The 19003-nt window shown below is 41.1% G+C and overlaps 1 protein-coding gene across 2 annotated transcripts in view; it reads right to left on the reverse strand.

Annotated features, from left to right (window-relative positions):
- Window positions 1–19003, reverse strand: part of LOC308355486 (caspase-14-like) — a 31007-nt gene that overhangs the window by 6761 nt on the left and 5243 nt on the right. For both annotated transcript variants that reach the window (XM_080823722.1, XM_080823721.1), the window contains exons 4-6: window positions 16219–16444; window positions 15447–15563; window positions 678–787 (exon numbers count right to left, since the gene is read on the reverse strand). In XM_080823722.1, the coding sequence (XP_080679848.1) occupies window positions 678–787; window positions 15447–15563; window positions 16219–16444 (453 nt within the window). The remainder of the gene's footprint in view (window positions 1–677; window positions 788–15446; window positions 15564–16218; window positions 16445–19003) is intronic.

The raw sequence follows: 19003 nt of genomic DNA on the forward strand, positions 1-19003 counted from the left end.
GGAAGCCCAATGTGGGACTCGATGCTGAGGCTCCAGGATCATGACCTGAGCTACAGGCAGACGCTTAACCAACTGAGACACCCAGGTGCCCCATGTTACTGTAGTCATTTACAGTCTTTTCTAATTAGCTTTCTTTGGGTGTAAAACTCTCAGATTGAGAAGAAAATTGCCCATTAATCCTGACAATGATTAACAACAATAATTGGGCCATTCTCCAAACTATGGTTCGTGTGTAAATCTACCACCATTATTGGGCACACAGGCATTCATTCAACGAATGTGTACTATGGGCTACAAACTGGGGAGACAAATGTGAGCTAGAGTCGGTCACTGAAGAAGTCCTAAGATTCCCCCTTGAGGGGAGCGGAGTCAGGCCAAAGCTGACTGCAAGGGTGGCTACAGAGCAGGCAGGAACTTGAAAGCTCACCTCAGACCCAATGCACTCGCATTGCCAAAGAACAGAAAGTGTCAATACCCGTTTCCCTCAGCAGCTGACTCAGCCAACTTTTCTGAATGCCGCCATCATCAAAACTCATGATCAGCCCATCATTTCCAAGCAACTTTTCAGTATCTCTTACGTCTTCATGGCTAAAGTCAACCTTCTCCTGAAAACGCTCTCAACAAGTGCCATTACCATCAGGACAAACGGTGCACATGCTCCCTTAGAATTTACTTACTTTGGTGAAGAAGTCAGCGATGTGCCACTTATTTCCATACTGTTTAAAGACTGCAGACATCGCTTCAATCATCACAGAGCCAGTGCGAGGGTGCCGTAAAGCAACATGATCTACAAAGCAAATAGAAGACGTTTCATCCATTTTCCTCCTCTCTTTGCACCAAACTTTGTCTTTCACCCACATTTAAACCTGGAAAATGGGGGCACCTGGGTGGCTCAGTGGGTTAAAGCCTCTGCCTTCGGCTCAGGTCATGATCCCAGGGTCCTGGGATCGAGCCCCGCATCGGGCTCTCTGCTTGGCAGGGAGCCTGCTTCCTCCTCTCTCTCTGCCTGCCTCTCTGCCTACTTGTGATCTCTGTCTGTCAAATAAATAAATAAAATCTTAAAAAAAAAATAAAAATAAACCTGGAAAATGGCTTTGAACTGAGAATACAGAAGCACAGACATGAAAAGGGGAAACACCTGAGGCTCCCAGGGGACTCCTGTGACCAGGACTGCATAACCCCTCAAGAGGGCAATTCTCTTATATGAATTTTTAAAATAAAGCTTTTCAAATATACACAAAAGAAGAAAGCAAAGTTTAACAAATTCCCCATATAATCATCCCCTACATTCAACAGTTATCATCATTTTGCCATATTTACTTCATTTTCTCTTCTCTATTTTTTTTTAATGTCTGACTTTTGCTTTAGGATTTTAGGCTGAATATCCCTAAAACACACCCATATAGAATTCATTTTGTGGTCCTCAAAAGTTTAGTGAAATTTTTTTTATTATTAGTTAGATTAAAAAACACAAAACATGTCAGTTTAGTGTGGAAATTTGATGGGAATCTCAAATTTTACCCTCTAATTAATAAATCTAGGTTGGAACAGAAGAAAACATGGGGACATCTCTGCAACTGCAAAATGGGCAAAGGTTTCTTAGAACACAAAAAGCATAAACTATAACAAGAAAAAGCTGATTAATTGGATGTTGTCAGAATTAAAAATTTTTGTTTTTGTTTTTGAAGATTTTATTTATTCATTTGAGAGACAGAGAAAAAGAGAGAGCACCCAAGCACGGGAGAAGCAGACTCCCCGCTCAGCGAGGAGCGTGACACAGGACTCAATCCCAGGACCCTGGGATCATGACCTGAGCCAACGGTAGTTGCTTAGCCATCTGAGTGCCCCAGGCACTGCAAAACTTTTGTTTTTTGAAAGATGTTATTAAGGAAACGAAAACCAGGCAACAGATTGGGAAAAAATATCTGTAGTACATACATATCAAAGGACTGGTATCCAGAAAACATACATAATTCTTACAAAATAACAAGAAAACCAACAACCCAATAAAAAATTGGGCAAAAGATATGAACAGACATTCAGCAACAGAAGATAAATGAATAGCCAATATCTACAGGAAAAGATAATCAGCAATCCTCCAAGAAATGCAAATTAAACCCCCCAGGCGATACTACTCCACACCCATCAGATTGTCTGAAATTTTTTAAAACAGGTCAAGCCAACTGATTACGAGGATGTGGAGCAGCTGGAACTCTCTGACACTGCTGGCGGGAATGTAAATGATGCAACCACTCTGAAAAACCATTTTCAATTTGGCAGTTTCTTCGAAAGTCAAACACAGGGCATCTGGGTGGCTCAGTCGGTTAAGCATCTGCCTTTGGCTCAGGTCATGATCCCAGGGTCCTAGGATCGAGTCCTATATCTGGCTCCATGACCAGTGGGGAGCCTGCTTCTCCCTCTGCCTGCTGCTCCCTCTGCTTGTGTTCTCTCTCTCTCTCCCTCTCTACCTGAGGAATAAATAAATAAAATCTTAAAAAAAAAAAACCCTCAAACATAGATCTACTGTATGAACCAACCATTCCACTTTTTGGTATGTACCCAAGAAAAACAAAAATCACATGCCCAAAGACTTCCACACATGTGTTCACAGCAGCTTTACTTTTAATAACCAAAAACTAGAAACAACTCAAATGTTCACCCAGTGAATGGCTGAACACATTGTGTCACATTCACACAGCTGAATACTGGTCAGAAATAAAAAGAAATGAACTGATCGATAAAACAACACGGATGAATCACAAAACCATTAGGTTGAGTGGAAGAAGACAGATACTATATATAATTCTACTTACATAAAATTCCAGAAGATGTAATCTAACCTGTGGTAACAGGAAGTACAACTGTGGTGACCCAAGGATGGGGACGGAGGCAAGGATAGATTTCAACATGAGGAACCTTTTGCGGGTGACAGAGGTCTATGCTGATCTTGATCATGGTGATGGTGTCATGAATGTATACTCTCATGTTGTTCAAATGGTACACGTGGGGTATATACGGCTCATACTTCAATTATGCCTCCATGACGTTGTAAACAAGTCCACAGAACGTATCTGTTCAGCGTGGGAACTATACAGGAATTTCAGTATTGTCCCTCTGAGAGTAAATCTGAGTCAGAAACGCCTCATCACAAAGCTTGACCATCCATCCTGTCCAGTGAGCTTTAAGCTGCACACTGTGGCCCAATTATCAGCCAAGAAATCAATTTAGCAGACTGAAACTGCCTTTTTCAAAAAATAACAGGATAAAATGGGGTATGATAAAAAATATTAAAGTGGCTCAAATGTAGCAAGGGCAGCTATGACTTACAAAACTAGTGTTACATGTATATTTGTACTTCTATATAAAATATGTAGTAGACTACAATGAATTATGTGTTTTATCAGTTCTAAGACCGAAGTTTCTTTTCCCCACCAATCTGAAATCTGAATGTGCTGTATCATCTCCTCTGTGGCATAGATTAATTGGTAGTTTCTTAAGGATACAAAATAATGGTATGTCTTACAATCAAGGCATGAGATTGGGTGAAACACCACAGCTATTTCTTCTTGTGGGTTATGGCAAATAACATTTGAAAACCTCTGACCCAACACGGTCTCAACCCCTATGAAGAATCAAGAGCAAGTCAGGAAAACAACAATCAGAGCAGCTGCCAAGTCTCTTATCAAATGATAGATTATAAATTTCTCATTGCTTTGGAAATAATCAGTGATCCTAAGTCCATGGCCATGGGGTCAGGCCTCAGGACAGATTCTAGGCCACAAAAAAATGAGTCTAATGAGTGGTATTGGAGAACTTTAGACTCTGGTCGAAAGCTAGGAAATGTCCACAGATTTACGAAACAAGGTCAAATAAAATATTGTTAGGACCGGGATTCCCGATATGTGCATTATAAAGTTGTTTAGAAGGGCGCCTGGGTGGCTGAGTCAGTTAAGCATCTCCTTTGGCTCAGGTCGTGACCCCAGGGTCCTGGATCAAGTCCCGCATCAGGCTCCCTGCTCAGCAGGGAGTCTGCTTCTCCCCCTACCACTGCCCCCCGCTCATGATCTCTCTCCCTCTCTCAAGTCAATAAAATCTTAAAAAAATAAAGTTGTTTAGAGAACTCTGGCCATAGAACATGAGTGGCAACCACATGACTAACTACAAATAGCCAATAAACAGGTAAAATCTTTTTTTTTTTTTTTTTTAAACAGGTAAAATCTTGTTGCAGTTTCTCTTGCACAGATAACATGCTTCTGTCACAAACCAGGAGAGACAAGCTCTAGGACTCACTGGGGTCAGGTAGCTGGTATAAATGTCTCTGGTAAGCTAAGATGACAGAAACCTGAATTTTGCTGGAATCTTCCAATTATAAAAGAAGATAACTTGAAAATGTTTTAAATCCATTTTTTCCACATGATCTTAACCAAAAGGCCAAGACATGATTAAATCCATTTGTTGAATGGACAATCCATCCAAATGACTCACAATTCATCCACCGACAGACTGTGTATGTATGTATGTGTGTGTGTATATATATATATGTATACACATACATATATGTATCTTTACATATTTATCTTTCATGCACACACAGTAGAATATTACCCATTTATAAAAAAAGAATGAAATCTTGCCACCTGTGACAACATGAATGGACTAGAGGGTATTATACTAAGTAAAATAAGCCAGACAGAGAAAGACTGCCATATAATTTCACTTAGACAGGGAAACTAAAAACAAAGAAAAAGGGGTGCCTGGGTAGCTCAGATGTTTAAGCGTCTCACTTCAGCTCAGGTCATGATCTCAGCGTCCCAGGACCGAACCCCACATCGGATTCCAGCTCTGCACTGGGCTCCCTGCTCAGCAGGGACTCTGCTTTACCCTCTCCCTCTTCCCCTGCTCATGCTCTCTCTCTCTTTCTGTATCTCTGTTGCAAATGAATAAATAAAATCTTTAAAATTAAAATTTTAAATTTTATTGTTTTTTAATCTTTTTTTCAAAAAGATTTTATTTATTTATTTGACACAGAGAGAGAGAGAGAGACAGTGAGAGAGGGAATACAAGCAGGGGAAGTGGGAGAGGGAGAAGCAGGCTTCCTGCAGAGCAGGGAGCCCGATGTGGGGCTCGATCCCAGGACCCCGAGATCATGACCTGAGTGAAGGCAGAGGCTTAACCCACTGAGCCACCCAGGTGCCCCCAAATTTTAAATTTTAAAAAAATTAAAGTAAAAACAAAAAAAAAGACTCAAATACAAATGGTTTCAAATTTAAATTACAAAAGGAATCCAGCAGAAGTCTCCCTCTCTTCTCATCCCATGCGTTTCTTGTGTATCCTTCCAGATATACACTGTGTACAAAGAAGCTGATACATATTTGAGGGTACAGTCATCCTCCTCCTGATCTCAGTAGCATATTATATACATGCTGTTCTAGGACCTGATTTTTGTTGTTTTTGCCAGTTCATCTTGGAGGTTGCTCATCAATACATAAAGAGCGTCTTCCTTTGATTAAATAGTATTTACTCTATGATTTATCATAACTTATTTAACTAGTCCCCTATAGATAGATGTTTAGGTTGTTCTATTATAAACAATGTCACTGAATAACGTTGCATATGTCACTCAGACATGTACTAAATAATTGGAAGATAATTATGTTTGCATTTATAATTTTGCTAGACAATGCCAAGAAGTCCTCCAAAGAAATGCTATCAATTTACAGTCCTGCCAGGAATTAGTAAGTATATTCTTTACCTCTTCAACAAGAGCATACATTCAAACTTTCTGAACTTTGCCAATCTGATAAAAAGTGGTACTCCAATATTGTTTACTTTCTTCTTATAAATCGAGCATCTTCTCCAGGTTAATGGTGTTCTCTAGGAATTATCAGTTAAGAGCCCAAACTCAATGTTCTATTGGGTCTTTTGCTCACTGACTCACATTTTCATATTAGGAAAATTTGCACCCACCTGTGTGCTCCTCCCAGACCCCATTCCGTCTCCCCCACACAGAAACCGCTGTCAGTTTTACCATATACATACATACGTTTATATACTATTCTTTTTTTTTTTTTTAAGATTTATTTATTTAATTATTTGACGGAGATCACAAGTAGGCAGAGAAGCAGGCAGAGAGGGAGGAGGAAGCAGGCTCCCTGCTGAGCAGAGAGCCCGATGCGGGGCTAGATCCCAGGACCCCGGGATCATGACCTGAGCTGAAGGCAGAGGCTTTAACCCACTGAGCCACCCAGGTGCCCCCACTTATATACTATTCTTGAACAACACATTGTGTTTTCCCTTGAACTTTAAAAAAAATAAATAAAAGCAACACAAAGCCAAGTCTACTGTGACTTTTTTAACTCAAGGTTTGATTTCTGGGGTTTGATCCTTTTTATCCCATGTAGCTGTAGTTCTGCTCTTTTGAGTCCACAATTTTGTCCACACCCCAAATTATTCTTGTCAAGACGCCCAGTGAATTCTGTGTCCATGTCCTTTTTTGACCTGTCAGCAGGGTCTGACATTGTTACTCCCTTCTTCTTAAAACATTTCCTGCAACGGGATTCCAGCACACCACACCCACCTGGTTTTCTCCCATGTCAGTGGGTGCTCCTTCTTAGTCTCCATGGCTGACTCTTCTTCATCCTGACATTCTATAAATGTTGGTGCAAGGCCCATGACCTCATCCAGGACTATGGCTTTAAATAACATTTCAAGCTGATGACTCCCACATTTCTCTCTCCAATGCAGCTCACTCACTTGATTCCACATTTAAATAATCAACTGCCTTCTTTGCCTTTCTGCTGGGACAGCTAATTACCATTTCAAATTCTGGATTTCCCCTCCTCCTCACATCTGCTCTTCCTGAATTACTCCCCACAAAGGAAAAGGGCAACTTCTTTCTTCCATTTGAAAAATCAGCCTAACTTAATCCCTGTAGATGTATGCTGCCTAAGCTCAAAATTTCGGCTCTACCAGCTGCCGCTCCTGCAATCTCTCCTAAAAATTTCCCTCCTCGGGATGCCTGGGTGGCTTAGTCAGTTAAGCGTCTGCCTTGGGCTCAGGTCATGACCCTGGAGTCCTGGGATCGGGTCTCGCATTGGGCTCCCTGCTCAGTGGGGAGCCTGCTTCTCCCTCTCCAACCCCACTAGTGTTCTATTTCTCTTTCTCTCTCTCAAATAAATAAATAAAATCTTAAAAAAAAAAAAAGTCCCCTCTCTACTGGATCATTCAATCAGCAGCTGTGCACCAGTACTGCCCATCTTTAAAACAAAAACTTTGCTCCCTCATCACCATCCAGATTGTCTACTTCTCAACTCCCTTTATAGCAAAACTCCATCAGAGTTGCTGTATCTGCAGTTTCCAATTTCTTTCTTTAGCCCCCATCTCTTCAAAAATAACAGAATAAGAACACAGAATAGTGTACCGAAGGCCTATACATCCACCACCCAGATTTAACAAACAGAAAACATTTTGCTTTATCTGTTCCAGCTCTTCTCTTCTGGTGAAATACAGCTGAATCTTCCTTTGAAATTTCTCCCTGATTACCTTCTGTCCCACTTCCCTACCTTCTGTACTCTACCAGAAGCAGTCCCTGTTACAAAGATGTTGGCTGTTCTTTGTGCCATGTTTTTATACTTTTACCACTATATGTTCAGTCATAATAGATTGTATTACTGTGTTTTCAAATCTTTATGTTAAAGAGATACGATCTGTATTGTTATAGCTGCCTTATCTTCATTCATTGCTCCATTTAAAACTTCTCCACTCTGATTCTTTTCAACTGGGGTACAGTACATTCTACAGTATGAATAAAAACCACTTTCAGTGGTTTTTAGCTTTCCAGCCACTTCACTCTCCCTACTATAAACAATTTCAAAGACGTGCCCAGATTCGAGTGCTTAATGCACCCTCAGTCACCCACTTTCCAGTTTTAACACTGGGAAGTCCAGTCTCCCAGGAAACCCCTCCATCTCTGGGCAAACTGGGGCAGTTGGTCATCCATCTCATGTATATACATGTGCAGAAGACTCCCCCATGCAGAGGTTCCCAAACTTTCTCAGTTCATGGTGCCCTTAGGGTCTTAGGAACTTTTTTTGCATTGCTCCTAGACCAAAAGAAGTATCTCAGAGTTCCATTTACTTAAGCAGTTAGGTCTAAGATCAGTATTATTATCTAAACAACTTATGGGCCACTCAGGGTGAAAGAACTCACACAAACTGAAAGACAAATAATATTTTTATTTTATTCTTAAAGAACCATAATTACTTACTAATGCGATGTGTGCACTTGTTGGGCTCTGTATGACTTTTCAACCTAGAATACCTAAGTACTGTGCTCGCTTCGGCAGCACATATACTAGAATACCTAAGTACTTGCTTTTTAATCTCAGCAACCCTCCAAAACCTAGCTCCCCCAAGATAGGGTATCACTGAAAAGAATGCAGCATAATCTAATTGTGGAAACCATAAACAACCTTGAGCTAGTGACTCCCAGAATTAAGTACAGCTGTGTGACTTCACTGTGGCCCCCTAGTTTGGGGACCATAGCATTAAGGTATATATGCAGATGTGAAACTGTCAGGTCATGGGATAAACATGTCTTTAACTTTACTAGGAAGCACACATTGCTCTCCAAACAAGTAGGATTAATCTGCTCTCATCAGTGGTGTACGGAAGCACCTGTTGCTCCAAATCCCCACGTATACTCGGTACTGCCAGGCCATTTATTTGTTGTCTGACGAAATAAAAGTGGATAACCCTGAAAGATTTTAACACATATTCCAAATTTTCCACTTTGCTCCTCCAGATGTAAAACTTGATTAAAATAAAACATTTAATGCTATCCTGGGCTGACGGGAATTCATGGAAATCTCCAAGGCACCTATTCTTCCAAACAAGGAAACTGAAACCTGAGCTTGAAGCAGAAAGTAAACATGAAACGCAGAGTTGCACCCTGTCCAAGGGACTAGGACCACCTCTAGTAAGGGCACGAAAGCCTTAAAGGTGTGCCCAGGAGGTGCTGGAGTTCAGCCAGCGATTCCCGCATTCGCCCTGTGACCCCAAAGAGAGTTGCAGTGGTCCACATTAGTAATAATCCTCCCTAAAGAAAAGTATTCCCTATTCGTGCTCCCAGGAGTCCCACAGACGAAGAGTCAACAAATGAACTAAGACTTCAAACACACAAATAAGCCACCATGAGGGACAGTCAACAGAAGCAACCCAAGGAGTGACCCCCTGAAAGGCATCAGGCATTGGAAGTCTTAGGTACAAAATGTAAAACCGCCTGAAATGTTTAAGAAAATAGAAGATGGAATCACGAGACGAAACAAACATAGATTCTGTCAAATAATCAGCCAGATTTGGGAGCTCAAATGGATTCACCACCTATAAATCTTCCTTAAATGAATTTCTAAAGGATATACTTCAGGAAGAAAGAAAATGAACCCAGAAAAATGGGCTGAGATTCAAGAAGGAATGGAGAACAAAATGGTAATCACGTGAATAAATAGAAACAAACATGGATTGTAAACTTATTATAATAATGTTCTAACTTGAGGGCATCTGGGTGGCTCAGTCGGTAAAGCACCTGACTCTTGATTTCAGCTCAGATCATGATCTCAGGGTTGTGGGATTGAGTCCTGCTTCCGGCTCTTGATCAGTGGGGAGCCTGCTTGAGACTCTCCCTCTCCCTCTGCCCCTCCCCCAGTCATGCTCTCTCTTTCTCTCTCTCTCAAATAAAGAAATCACACACAAAAAAAAAAAAAGAAAGAAAAAAAGGACCTAAGTGAGGAATGATCTATCAATATTATTCCTCAACTGTCAACCTACTGAATGGCTGTAGTTTCCAAGTGCCTTTCAGATTATTATTCAGGTTCCATCTCCTTTAAGGGGCACCTGGGTGGCTCAGGTCCTGATTTCAGAGTCCTGAGATCGAACCCCACGTCCGAGCCCCACCTCCGGCTTCCTGCTCAGCAGGGAGTCTGCTTCTCTCTGTGCGTCTGCCCTTCCTCCACTGCTCATTTTCTCTCTCTCTCTCTCTCAAATAAAGAAATAAAATCTTTAAAAAATACACTGTAATTTGTGGGGTTTTAAAAAAAGGACTACGCATTACCTAGAATAGTGCTTGCCACCCTAGTGAATACCAACACATTTGATGAAAGTGTGTTAAACTGATGTCTTAATAGAGAAGAAAACCAGGGGACAGTGGAAGGATAATTTAAGGCAATTTAAGAACACATTAATATTTTTATATAAACATGTTAAACAAGACACAAAAAATAAAGAAAAATGTTAAACAAAAGTAGCACTTAGGTGGGGGAAAAGGTAATGGGAATTAGTGGAATGGAAGAAGGTAATGGGAATTAGTGTTTCAAGGTTCCTTGAATCATCAGGGAGTAAAAATAAGCTTTTCTAAAATTAACTTTAGGCTACTGCATATGTATAAGATTTCACAAGGAACCATGAGAAAAAGAATTATGGGATGTCTACCCTCTAGATCAGTAGGGGGCACAAAAATGTTAGACTAACATGCGAAACTAAAAATCAAGCAAACACAAGGGCCATAAAGGAAGGAAATAAAGCAAAAGAAAAATAAATAGCACAAAACAAAATGGCAAAAAGTTAAATATATCAATAGTCATAACAAAGACAAATTGCCCTAATTTACCAGTAAAAAGATTGATAATGTCATACTAAATTTTAAAAAAAAGGGGTGCCTGGGTGGCTCAGTGTGTTAAGCCTCTGCCTTCAGCTCAGGTCATGGTCCCGGGGGTCCTGGAATCAAGCCCCGCATCGGGCTCTCTGTTCAGCAGGGAGCCTGCTTCCTCCTCTCTCTCTGCCTGCCTCTCTGCCTACTTGTGATCTCTCTCTGTCAAATAAATAAATAAAATATTAAAAAAAAAAAACCAACCCAGCTATATCCTATCTAAAGGAGACCCACTTAAAACATAAAGGCACAAAAAGGTTAATAGAAAACAGTTTGAACAGTATACCAGGCCAATACGCAGCAAAAGAATATTCAAGTACCTATATAAATTCCAGACAAAATGAACTAACACAAAAAAGGCACTACTTAGGGCCGCCTGGGTGGTTCAGTGGGTTAAACCTTCTGCTCTCCACTCAGGTCATGATCCCAAGGTCCTGGGATCGAGCCCCGCATCGGACTCTCTGCTTAGTGGGGAGCCTGCTTCCCCCTCTCTCTCTGCCTGCCTCTCTGCCTACTTGTGATTTCTGTCAAATAAATAAATAAAATCTTAAAGAAAAAAAAAAGCACTACTTGGGACAGTAGGTTCACTAAGGAGTGCTTAAAACATTTTGTCTTATTTCTTCTATATATTTTACCACAATTCTAAAATCGTATGGCTCTACTCAAGTTGTGTCAAAATAAAGCAAAACCACTGGGACTACAGAACAGACAGGCCTACCAGTAATATAACGTATGGACACACTTATTTCAGATACTGGCAGGTGAAAGAGACAAATTTAGTGGAGACACAAAACAACTGAACACAATTATGCTTAACTGATAGAAATATTTAGAACCCTGCATTCAACAAGTGCAGAACATTTATTCTTCATTAAGCACACACAGAGTATCTAGGAGAGCCTAAATGCCATCATGAAAGTTTACCAGAGGGGCGCCTGGGTGGCTCAGTCAGTTAAGTGTCCGACTCGTGGTTCATCTCAGGGTCCATGAGGTGGAGCCCTGCATTGAGCTCCCTGCTCAGCATGGAATCTGTGTGAAAATTCTCTCCCTCTGCCCGCACCGCCCCCAACCAGGCACACACGCTCTGTCTCACTTTCTCTCCCTAAAAAATAACTAAATCTTCAAAATTAAGGGGAAAAAAAAGTTTACTAAAGACCAAGGCATAACCCAAGACTCAACAGATTTCAAATCTGTATTGTAGGGGCGCCTGGGTAGCTCGGTTGGCTGGGCGCCTGCCTTCGGCTCAGGTCATGATCCCAGAGTCCTGGGATCAAGTCCACATGCGGCTCCCTGCTTGGCGGGAAGCCCGGTTCTCCCTCTGCCTCCTGCTCATGCTCTCTCTCTCTATCTCTCTCAAATAAATAAATAAAATCTTAAAAAAAAAAATCAGTATCGTAGTCCATATTCTTTCTCAGTTCCGCGCACAAATGAACCAGATGTCAGTAACAAAAGGACAAATTTTAAAATCCCAACACAGAAATTTAGAGACATAGTTCTAACACATACAAGAACAATGGAAATCTAAGAACTCTTAGAACTGAAAGATAAAAATGTTCCATGTTAAAATGTGAAGGACAAAGTGAAAGCAGTGCTCAGAAGGGATTACAGCTCTAAAAATGTTTATATTTTTAAAAAGATCGAAAAAACAATGAGCTCAGTACCTACCTGAAACAGCTGGGGAAAGAAGAGTAGCATAAACACCCCCAACATGAAGACCAATGGGAACAAGAGTCAAAATTAACGAAACCAAAAACAGATGTGAGAGGGGATGAACAAAAGTAAAGACAGGTTCTTAACTGAAGACACCACTGGCAAGACTGATAAAGAGTGAAAGAAGAAAGCCACAAATACCAGAGATAAAAGGGGCTTTACTATCGATTAACTAGACATTTCACATGAGTAAAGATGCAATGAACGCTGGGCTAAGAAATGTGAAAATAATGTTTATTTTTCCTCCCACGGAGAAGCTGGTTTTCCTGGCCCATTCATTCCACCCGGATCAGCAATGGCTTTTCTGTCACCTGTCTAGTTTCCCTGCATATCTGGTTCTGCCTCTAGGTTCTCTTCTGTCCCAGTGGTCTATCTGTCTACGCACAGAGTTTTTGATACTGCTGCATGACGATGTATTCTTAGCTTACAACACAAATCCTCTCAAATATCTGCAGAGCTCACTCTCGCTCGTGTCCCCCAAGTGTCTACATAACCATCAGCTTCCCAGAGGGGACATCTCTATACATCTGTTTTAAAACTGCCATCTCCAGGGCACCGGGGTGGCTCAGTGGGTTAAGCCTCTACCTTCAGCTCAGGTCATGATCCCAGGGTCCTGGGATCAAGCCCCGCATCAGGCTTTCTGCTCAGCGGGGAGCCTGCTTCCCCCTCACTCTGCCTACTTGTGATCTCTCTGTCAAATAAATAAATAAGATCTTTTAAAAAAAAAAAAATTCAATCTCCACTCCTGCCCTGGGACACTCCCTATATCCCTTGTCCCTGCATTATTTTTCTCCACAGCAATAGTCACGTAACATACTTTATTTCTGGTAAACATTCCACTGAAAAGTAACCATCGCACCGAAAAGTGTGCAAAGCTTAGGGATATAAAACAGCTCAATAAATTTCCATAAAATGAACACACCCTATAACTGGTGCCCTCATCAAGAAACAAGATGGGGCCAGAACTCCAGGACTCCCCTTCTTGCTCCCTCTGGTCCCAAGCACCCCAAACACTGTACGCGGGAGGGCAAGCACTATCCTGACTTCTTTTTTTTTTTTTTTTAAGATTTTATTTATTTATTTGACAGACAGAGATCACAAGTAGGCAGAGAGGCAAGCAGAGAGAGAGGAAGGAGGAAGCAGTCTCCCTGCTGAGCAGAGAGCCCGATGCGGGGCTCGATCCCAGGACCCTGGGATCATGACCTGAGCCGAAGGCAGAGGCTTTAACCCACTGAGCCACCCAGGCGCCCCACTATCCTGACTTCTGACACCACAGGTCAGTTTCGACTGTTTTTGAACTTTATACAATGGGATCATAAAGTAGCACAATATGTAGTTTCTCGATGTTTATTGTCTGTCTCCAACTAGCACATAAGTTCCGAGGAGGGGGAGATATTTAGTTCTTCTGTTCAATACTGCATCTCTAGTTCTTAAACACACAGAGCCCAGCACATAGTCATAAAATGCATACATTCAATAACACTGGAACATGAAGTTCCTCACCTTGACCCTTAACCGCTCCATATTAATTCTGTGGTTGGTTGGCATCAGCAGCTCATTTCTTTTTATTGCCGAGTAGTAGTACATGTATGGCATACCACAATATGTTTGATGGTCATCTGGGCTGTTTCTAGTCTTTGATGACTTCAAATAAGGCTGCTATGGACATCTGTGTGCCAGTCTCTGGGAGGCAACATGCTTTCATCTCTCTCGGGTAAATACCAAGGAGGGAAATCTTACATCTCACTTTAATGGGGCTGTTTTTCACATCTTACCACTAAGTTTGTTTCATTTTAAGTTGTACCCCTATGTTCCTTTGTTTACATTTCTTCACTACAATTTATCTTGAAGTCCATATACATTTTTTTAAAAAGATTTTTATTTATTTGAGAGAGAGAGAGACACAGAGAGAGAGGGAACACAAGTGGGGAAGAGGGAGAAGCAGGCTTCCCACTGAGCAGGGAGCAGGAAGTGGGGCTTGATCCCAGGACCCTGGGATCATGACCTGAGCTGAAGGCAGCTGCGTAACAACTGAGCCACTCAGGCGCCCTCCATATACATTTTTATAAATTGCCTTAATCCTCTTTGAAAGAAGTTAAGATAAAAACATTTAAAGGGGGGCTCCTGGGTGGCTCAGGATCGGGCTCTCTGCTTGATGGGGAGCCTGCTCTCTCCTCTTTCTCTCTGCCTGCTTGTGATCTCTGCCTGTCAAATAAATAAATAAAATCTTTAAAAAAAAAAAAAATTTAAAGGGGGTCACCTGGCTGGCTTAGTTAGTAGAGTATGTGACACCTGATCTCCAGGTTGTGAGTTCAAGCCCCATGTTGGGTGTAGAGATGACTTGAAAAAAAAAAAAAAAAAAAAAAAAAAGGCCAGCAAAAGAAATGTCCTTGACCTATTAATTCTAGCTCTCCTCCAAGTGCACCAAGTGAAGGGGTGGCTCTTCACACACAAGATTCTTTTGAAACTTATCTTATTATTAATAATAATACTATTAGTAATGAAGTAATGATGATAATAATATTATTAGCATAATGTATTAGTAATAACAGTAGCTAATTTCCTTTTTTGGATTTATTATGCCAGTTATTATGATAAGCATGTCTGTGGTTATATAACTCAATTTCCATAACATCTCAATGACATAAGTAAATTCCATCATTCCCACTTTACATGAAGAAACTGATATATCTAGAGATAAAAAATACTGAAGTTCTCCAATATAGCAAATGGCAGAACTAGCTTTTGGGCCAAGACCTTTTTCATAGGAACGTCAATGATCTTATTTACCATGTAATACTTTGCTCAGAGGGTCATGCCTTCCCAGAAGAAATGGACAGTAAGATGTCAACCTGTCATCTCTGAAAATGAGAACATGTGTAAAGAGAGATGGATGGGTTCATGAAGAATTCTCCTTATACATGTCAATTTGTAAAGCACTGATAATTTAAAAATTAAAAAAAAAAAAAGATATGCATGACCCAGACTTTCTGGAAGAAAAGTGTGTGTCACTGTCATCTACCCTCATGTCTCACCTGCCTGGGTGGGATAGATGATGAAATAATCACTGAACGTGGGCAGCCTCCTCTTCTCAGCTACATCATCAGACTCCATGGGTTCATCGTCTGTCTCGACACCGCTGTCTCTTTTCTCTGTTTGTTGAAGAACAAAAGTACAAACTACAGTAATACACTACAGACACCAGGAGCCCTCACTCCAAGTCCCAATGAGCTTTTATCTCCACAAGAGACAGAAATATCCGCAGAAGCTACAGAGGTTGGATGTCAGCCCCACAGGCCACCTGGCGACCCATGGATGGTGGGGTGGCCCTTGGAAACTGCATACATCTCTCTCAGACATGAGGTCCCCTGCCCCCCTCAATGATGTGAGTGACTTAGACCCTCTCTCAGCCCAAGCTCCCCTTCTATCCCTTCCTCCCAGCCAAAAGGCTCTACTATACTACACAACTAAAGTCACATCAGCTGAGGGGCCTCTGATTTTAAAGAAACAAATAGGGACGCCTGGGTGGCTCGGTCATTAAGCGTCTGCCTTCAGCTCAGGTCATGACCCCAGGGTCCTGGAATGGAGCCCCACATTGGGCTCCCTCCTCCACGGAAAGCCTGCTTCTCCCTCTCCCACTTCCTCTGCTTGTGTTCCCTCTCTCACTACGTCTCTCTCTGTCAAATAAATAAATAAAATCTTTAAAAACAAAACGAAAACAAGTATTTTGAACTTCCTTTTCTTTTCGTAAATATCCGTATGAGAATTTCTTAGAAACATGACTGTCACAAAGAAGTCTTCACTTACCTCCTCTGCAGGCCTGGATGATAAAGATCTTTGGTTTCTCCTGCAGTGCTGGACAATTTTTATTATTAAACATTTCAAAAATGTCCTCCAGGCTGACTTTTTCACCATCTTCCATTTTAATAAAGCCTTTCTCTCCGTGGGACATAAGGGTAACAAGGCAACAGCCAACATCATCTTTACTTTCATTGAGTCCATCACGAAATGATCTTATTTTCTCAATTAACTCCTGTAAAATAGGATAACATATTCTAAAGAACTGGAGGTAAGAAAAACCAGAAACGCTAGAGACAGCCCCTTTCCTAAGCAATCTGAAGACACGGCAAATATGAAAAGAAATCACAACTCAAACAGGATTAGTATGAGATAAATACCAGTTCCTTAACTTGTCACTTCCCTTTCAGTTGATTTCTTTTTGTGCCACTGATTCTTTTTTGACAGAATTATGGCATTTCCAATTCTCTACCACAAAATACAACAGAATGATAGCTCCCCAAGGGGCTAGTGTATGTAAATTTTATATTATTAGCTTGTTTTAACATATAAAGTTGTTATTCTCTAAAATTAATGCCCTCAAAAAGCTAGAAATGTAAGGGAATGGAAGTGTCTACCAATAATATACACCTGCCAGAACCTATGGGGAGACGTCATCAGAATCAAGCCCCCCAGAGAGAGAAACAAGGCAGGAATGGCCGCTATCACTGCTCCCATGCCCCTCATAGCCAAGATCCCAGCTCCTCACTTCAATAAAGTGAGTAAAAGTTAAATGAAGTCCACCTCACACTGGTCAGAATGGCTAAAATTAACCATTCCGGAAACAAAAGATGTTGGTGAGGATACAGAGAAAGGGGAACCCTCTTACACTGTTGGTGGGAATGCAAACTGGGCAGCCACTCTGGAGAACAGTATGGAGGGTCCTCTAAAAGTTAAAAATAGAACTATCTTATGACCCAGCAATTGCACTGCTACGTATTTATCCAAAGGATACAAACTCAGTGATCCAAAGGGGCACGTACACTCCAAAGTTTATAGCAGCAATGTCCACAATGACCAAACTATGGAAAGAGCCCGATGTCCATCAACAGATGAAAGGATAAAGAAGATGTGATATATGTGTGTGGAGTATTACTCAGCCATCAAAAAGAATGAAATCTTGCCATTTGCAAGGACGTAGATGGAACTAGAGGGTATTATACACGAAATAAGTCAGTCAGAAAAAGAATTATCACATGATTTCACTCATAAGTGGAATTTAACAAACGAAACAGATGAACATAGGGGAAGGGAAGGAAAAATGAGATAAAAACAAAGGGCGGCAAACCAAAAAAGACTCTTAATCATAGGAAATAAGCTGGGGGTTGCTGGAGGGAGGTTGGTGGGGGGATGAGGTAGCTGGGTGATGGGCATTAAGGAGGGCACCTGATATAATGAGCACTGGGTGTTACACGCAACTGATGAAATCACTGAACTCTACCTCTGAAACTAGTGATACACTGTATGTTAATTAAATTGAATTTACATCAAAAATATTTAAAATGAAGTCTAAATATGGGAAATAAAGAGCTAAAATTCATTACTTACAAATACCATGACTATCTGACTATCTAGAAATATAAAATAATCAACCAAGTAACTACTGGAACTAGGGACCAGACATCTGACCAGACGCAAGATTAACTCATAAAGATCTAATGCTTCCCCTGACCAGTTACCTGGCAACAACGATTAATTTTTTTAACGTTTTTTAAAGATTTTATTTATTTGAGAGAGAGACTACAGACAGCGAGCATGAGCAGCGGGAGGGGCAGAGGAAGTAGCAGACTGCTCAGTGAGCAGGGAGCCCAATGTGGGACTCGATCCCAGGACCCTGAGATCATGACCTGAGCTGAAGGCAGACACTTAACTGAGGCACCCAGATGCCCTAGCAACAATCACTTAAACCACTTAAACGGGGTCCCATTCATGGTTACACCCAAACAAGGACAATACCTAGGAATAAACCTAAGAAACACACATTACCTAAATGAAGAAAAGGAAAGCTTTAGGGAAGAGGCAACATACACCATGACAAGCCCATGCTTCTGTTAATACTATTAATTTTCCAATTCTCTCCAAATGAATCTCCATTCCATGTCATGGCAATCAAACTCCCAAAGAATTTCAGTGGAATTTAACCAGATTATTCTCAAGCTCACAGAGAACAGATGATGTTCAGGAAGTGTCAAGAATATTCAGAAGTCAGGGGTGCCTGGGTGGCTCAGTGGGTTAAAGCCTCTGCCTTCGGCTCAGGTCATGATCTCAGGGTCCTAGGATCGAGCCCCGCATCGGGCTCTCCGCTCCGCGGGGAGCCTGCTTCCTCCTCTCTCTCTGCCTGCCTCTCTGCCTAGTTGTGATTTCTCTCTGTCAAAAAAAAAAAAAAAGAATATTCAGAAGTCAAAAAGGAGGGGGGATAAAAAAGGAGGTCTAGGTCCTATCAGACATCAAAATGTCCTAAAAAAAAAAATCACAGTGAGTGAAACAGTGATTTACTGGCAGAAGTATAAACAAATACATGAATGGAATATTTTAGGTTCCAGAAACCAATCAAATTGTATACAGGACTTTATTTCACGATAAAGGTGGAGTTTCAAATATGTGGGGGAAGGACACATCATTTAGTAGATGCTGAAACAGCTGACAATCCATCTGGACATAAGGTAAGGCCTCTTACCACACACTTACCAAAAAAATAAAATTCCAGAGACTTAGAAAGGAAACCTTAAGTTATACAAATAGTACAGAAAAATAA

The sequence above is a fragment of the Martes martes genome, assembly GCF_963455335.1.
Source record: "Martes martes genome assembly, chromosome: 1".
Taxonomy (NCBI): domain Eukaryota; kingdom Metazoa; phylum Chordata; class Mammalia; order Carnivora; family Mustelidae; genus Martes; species Martes martes.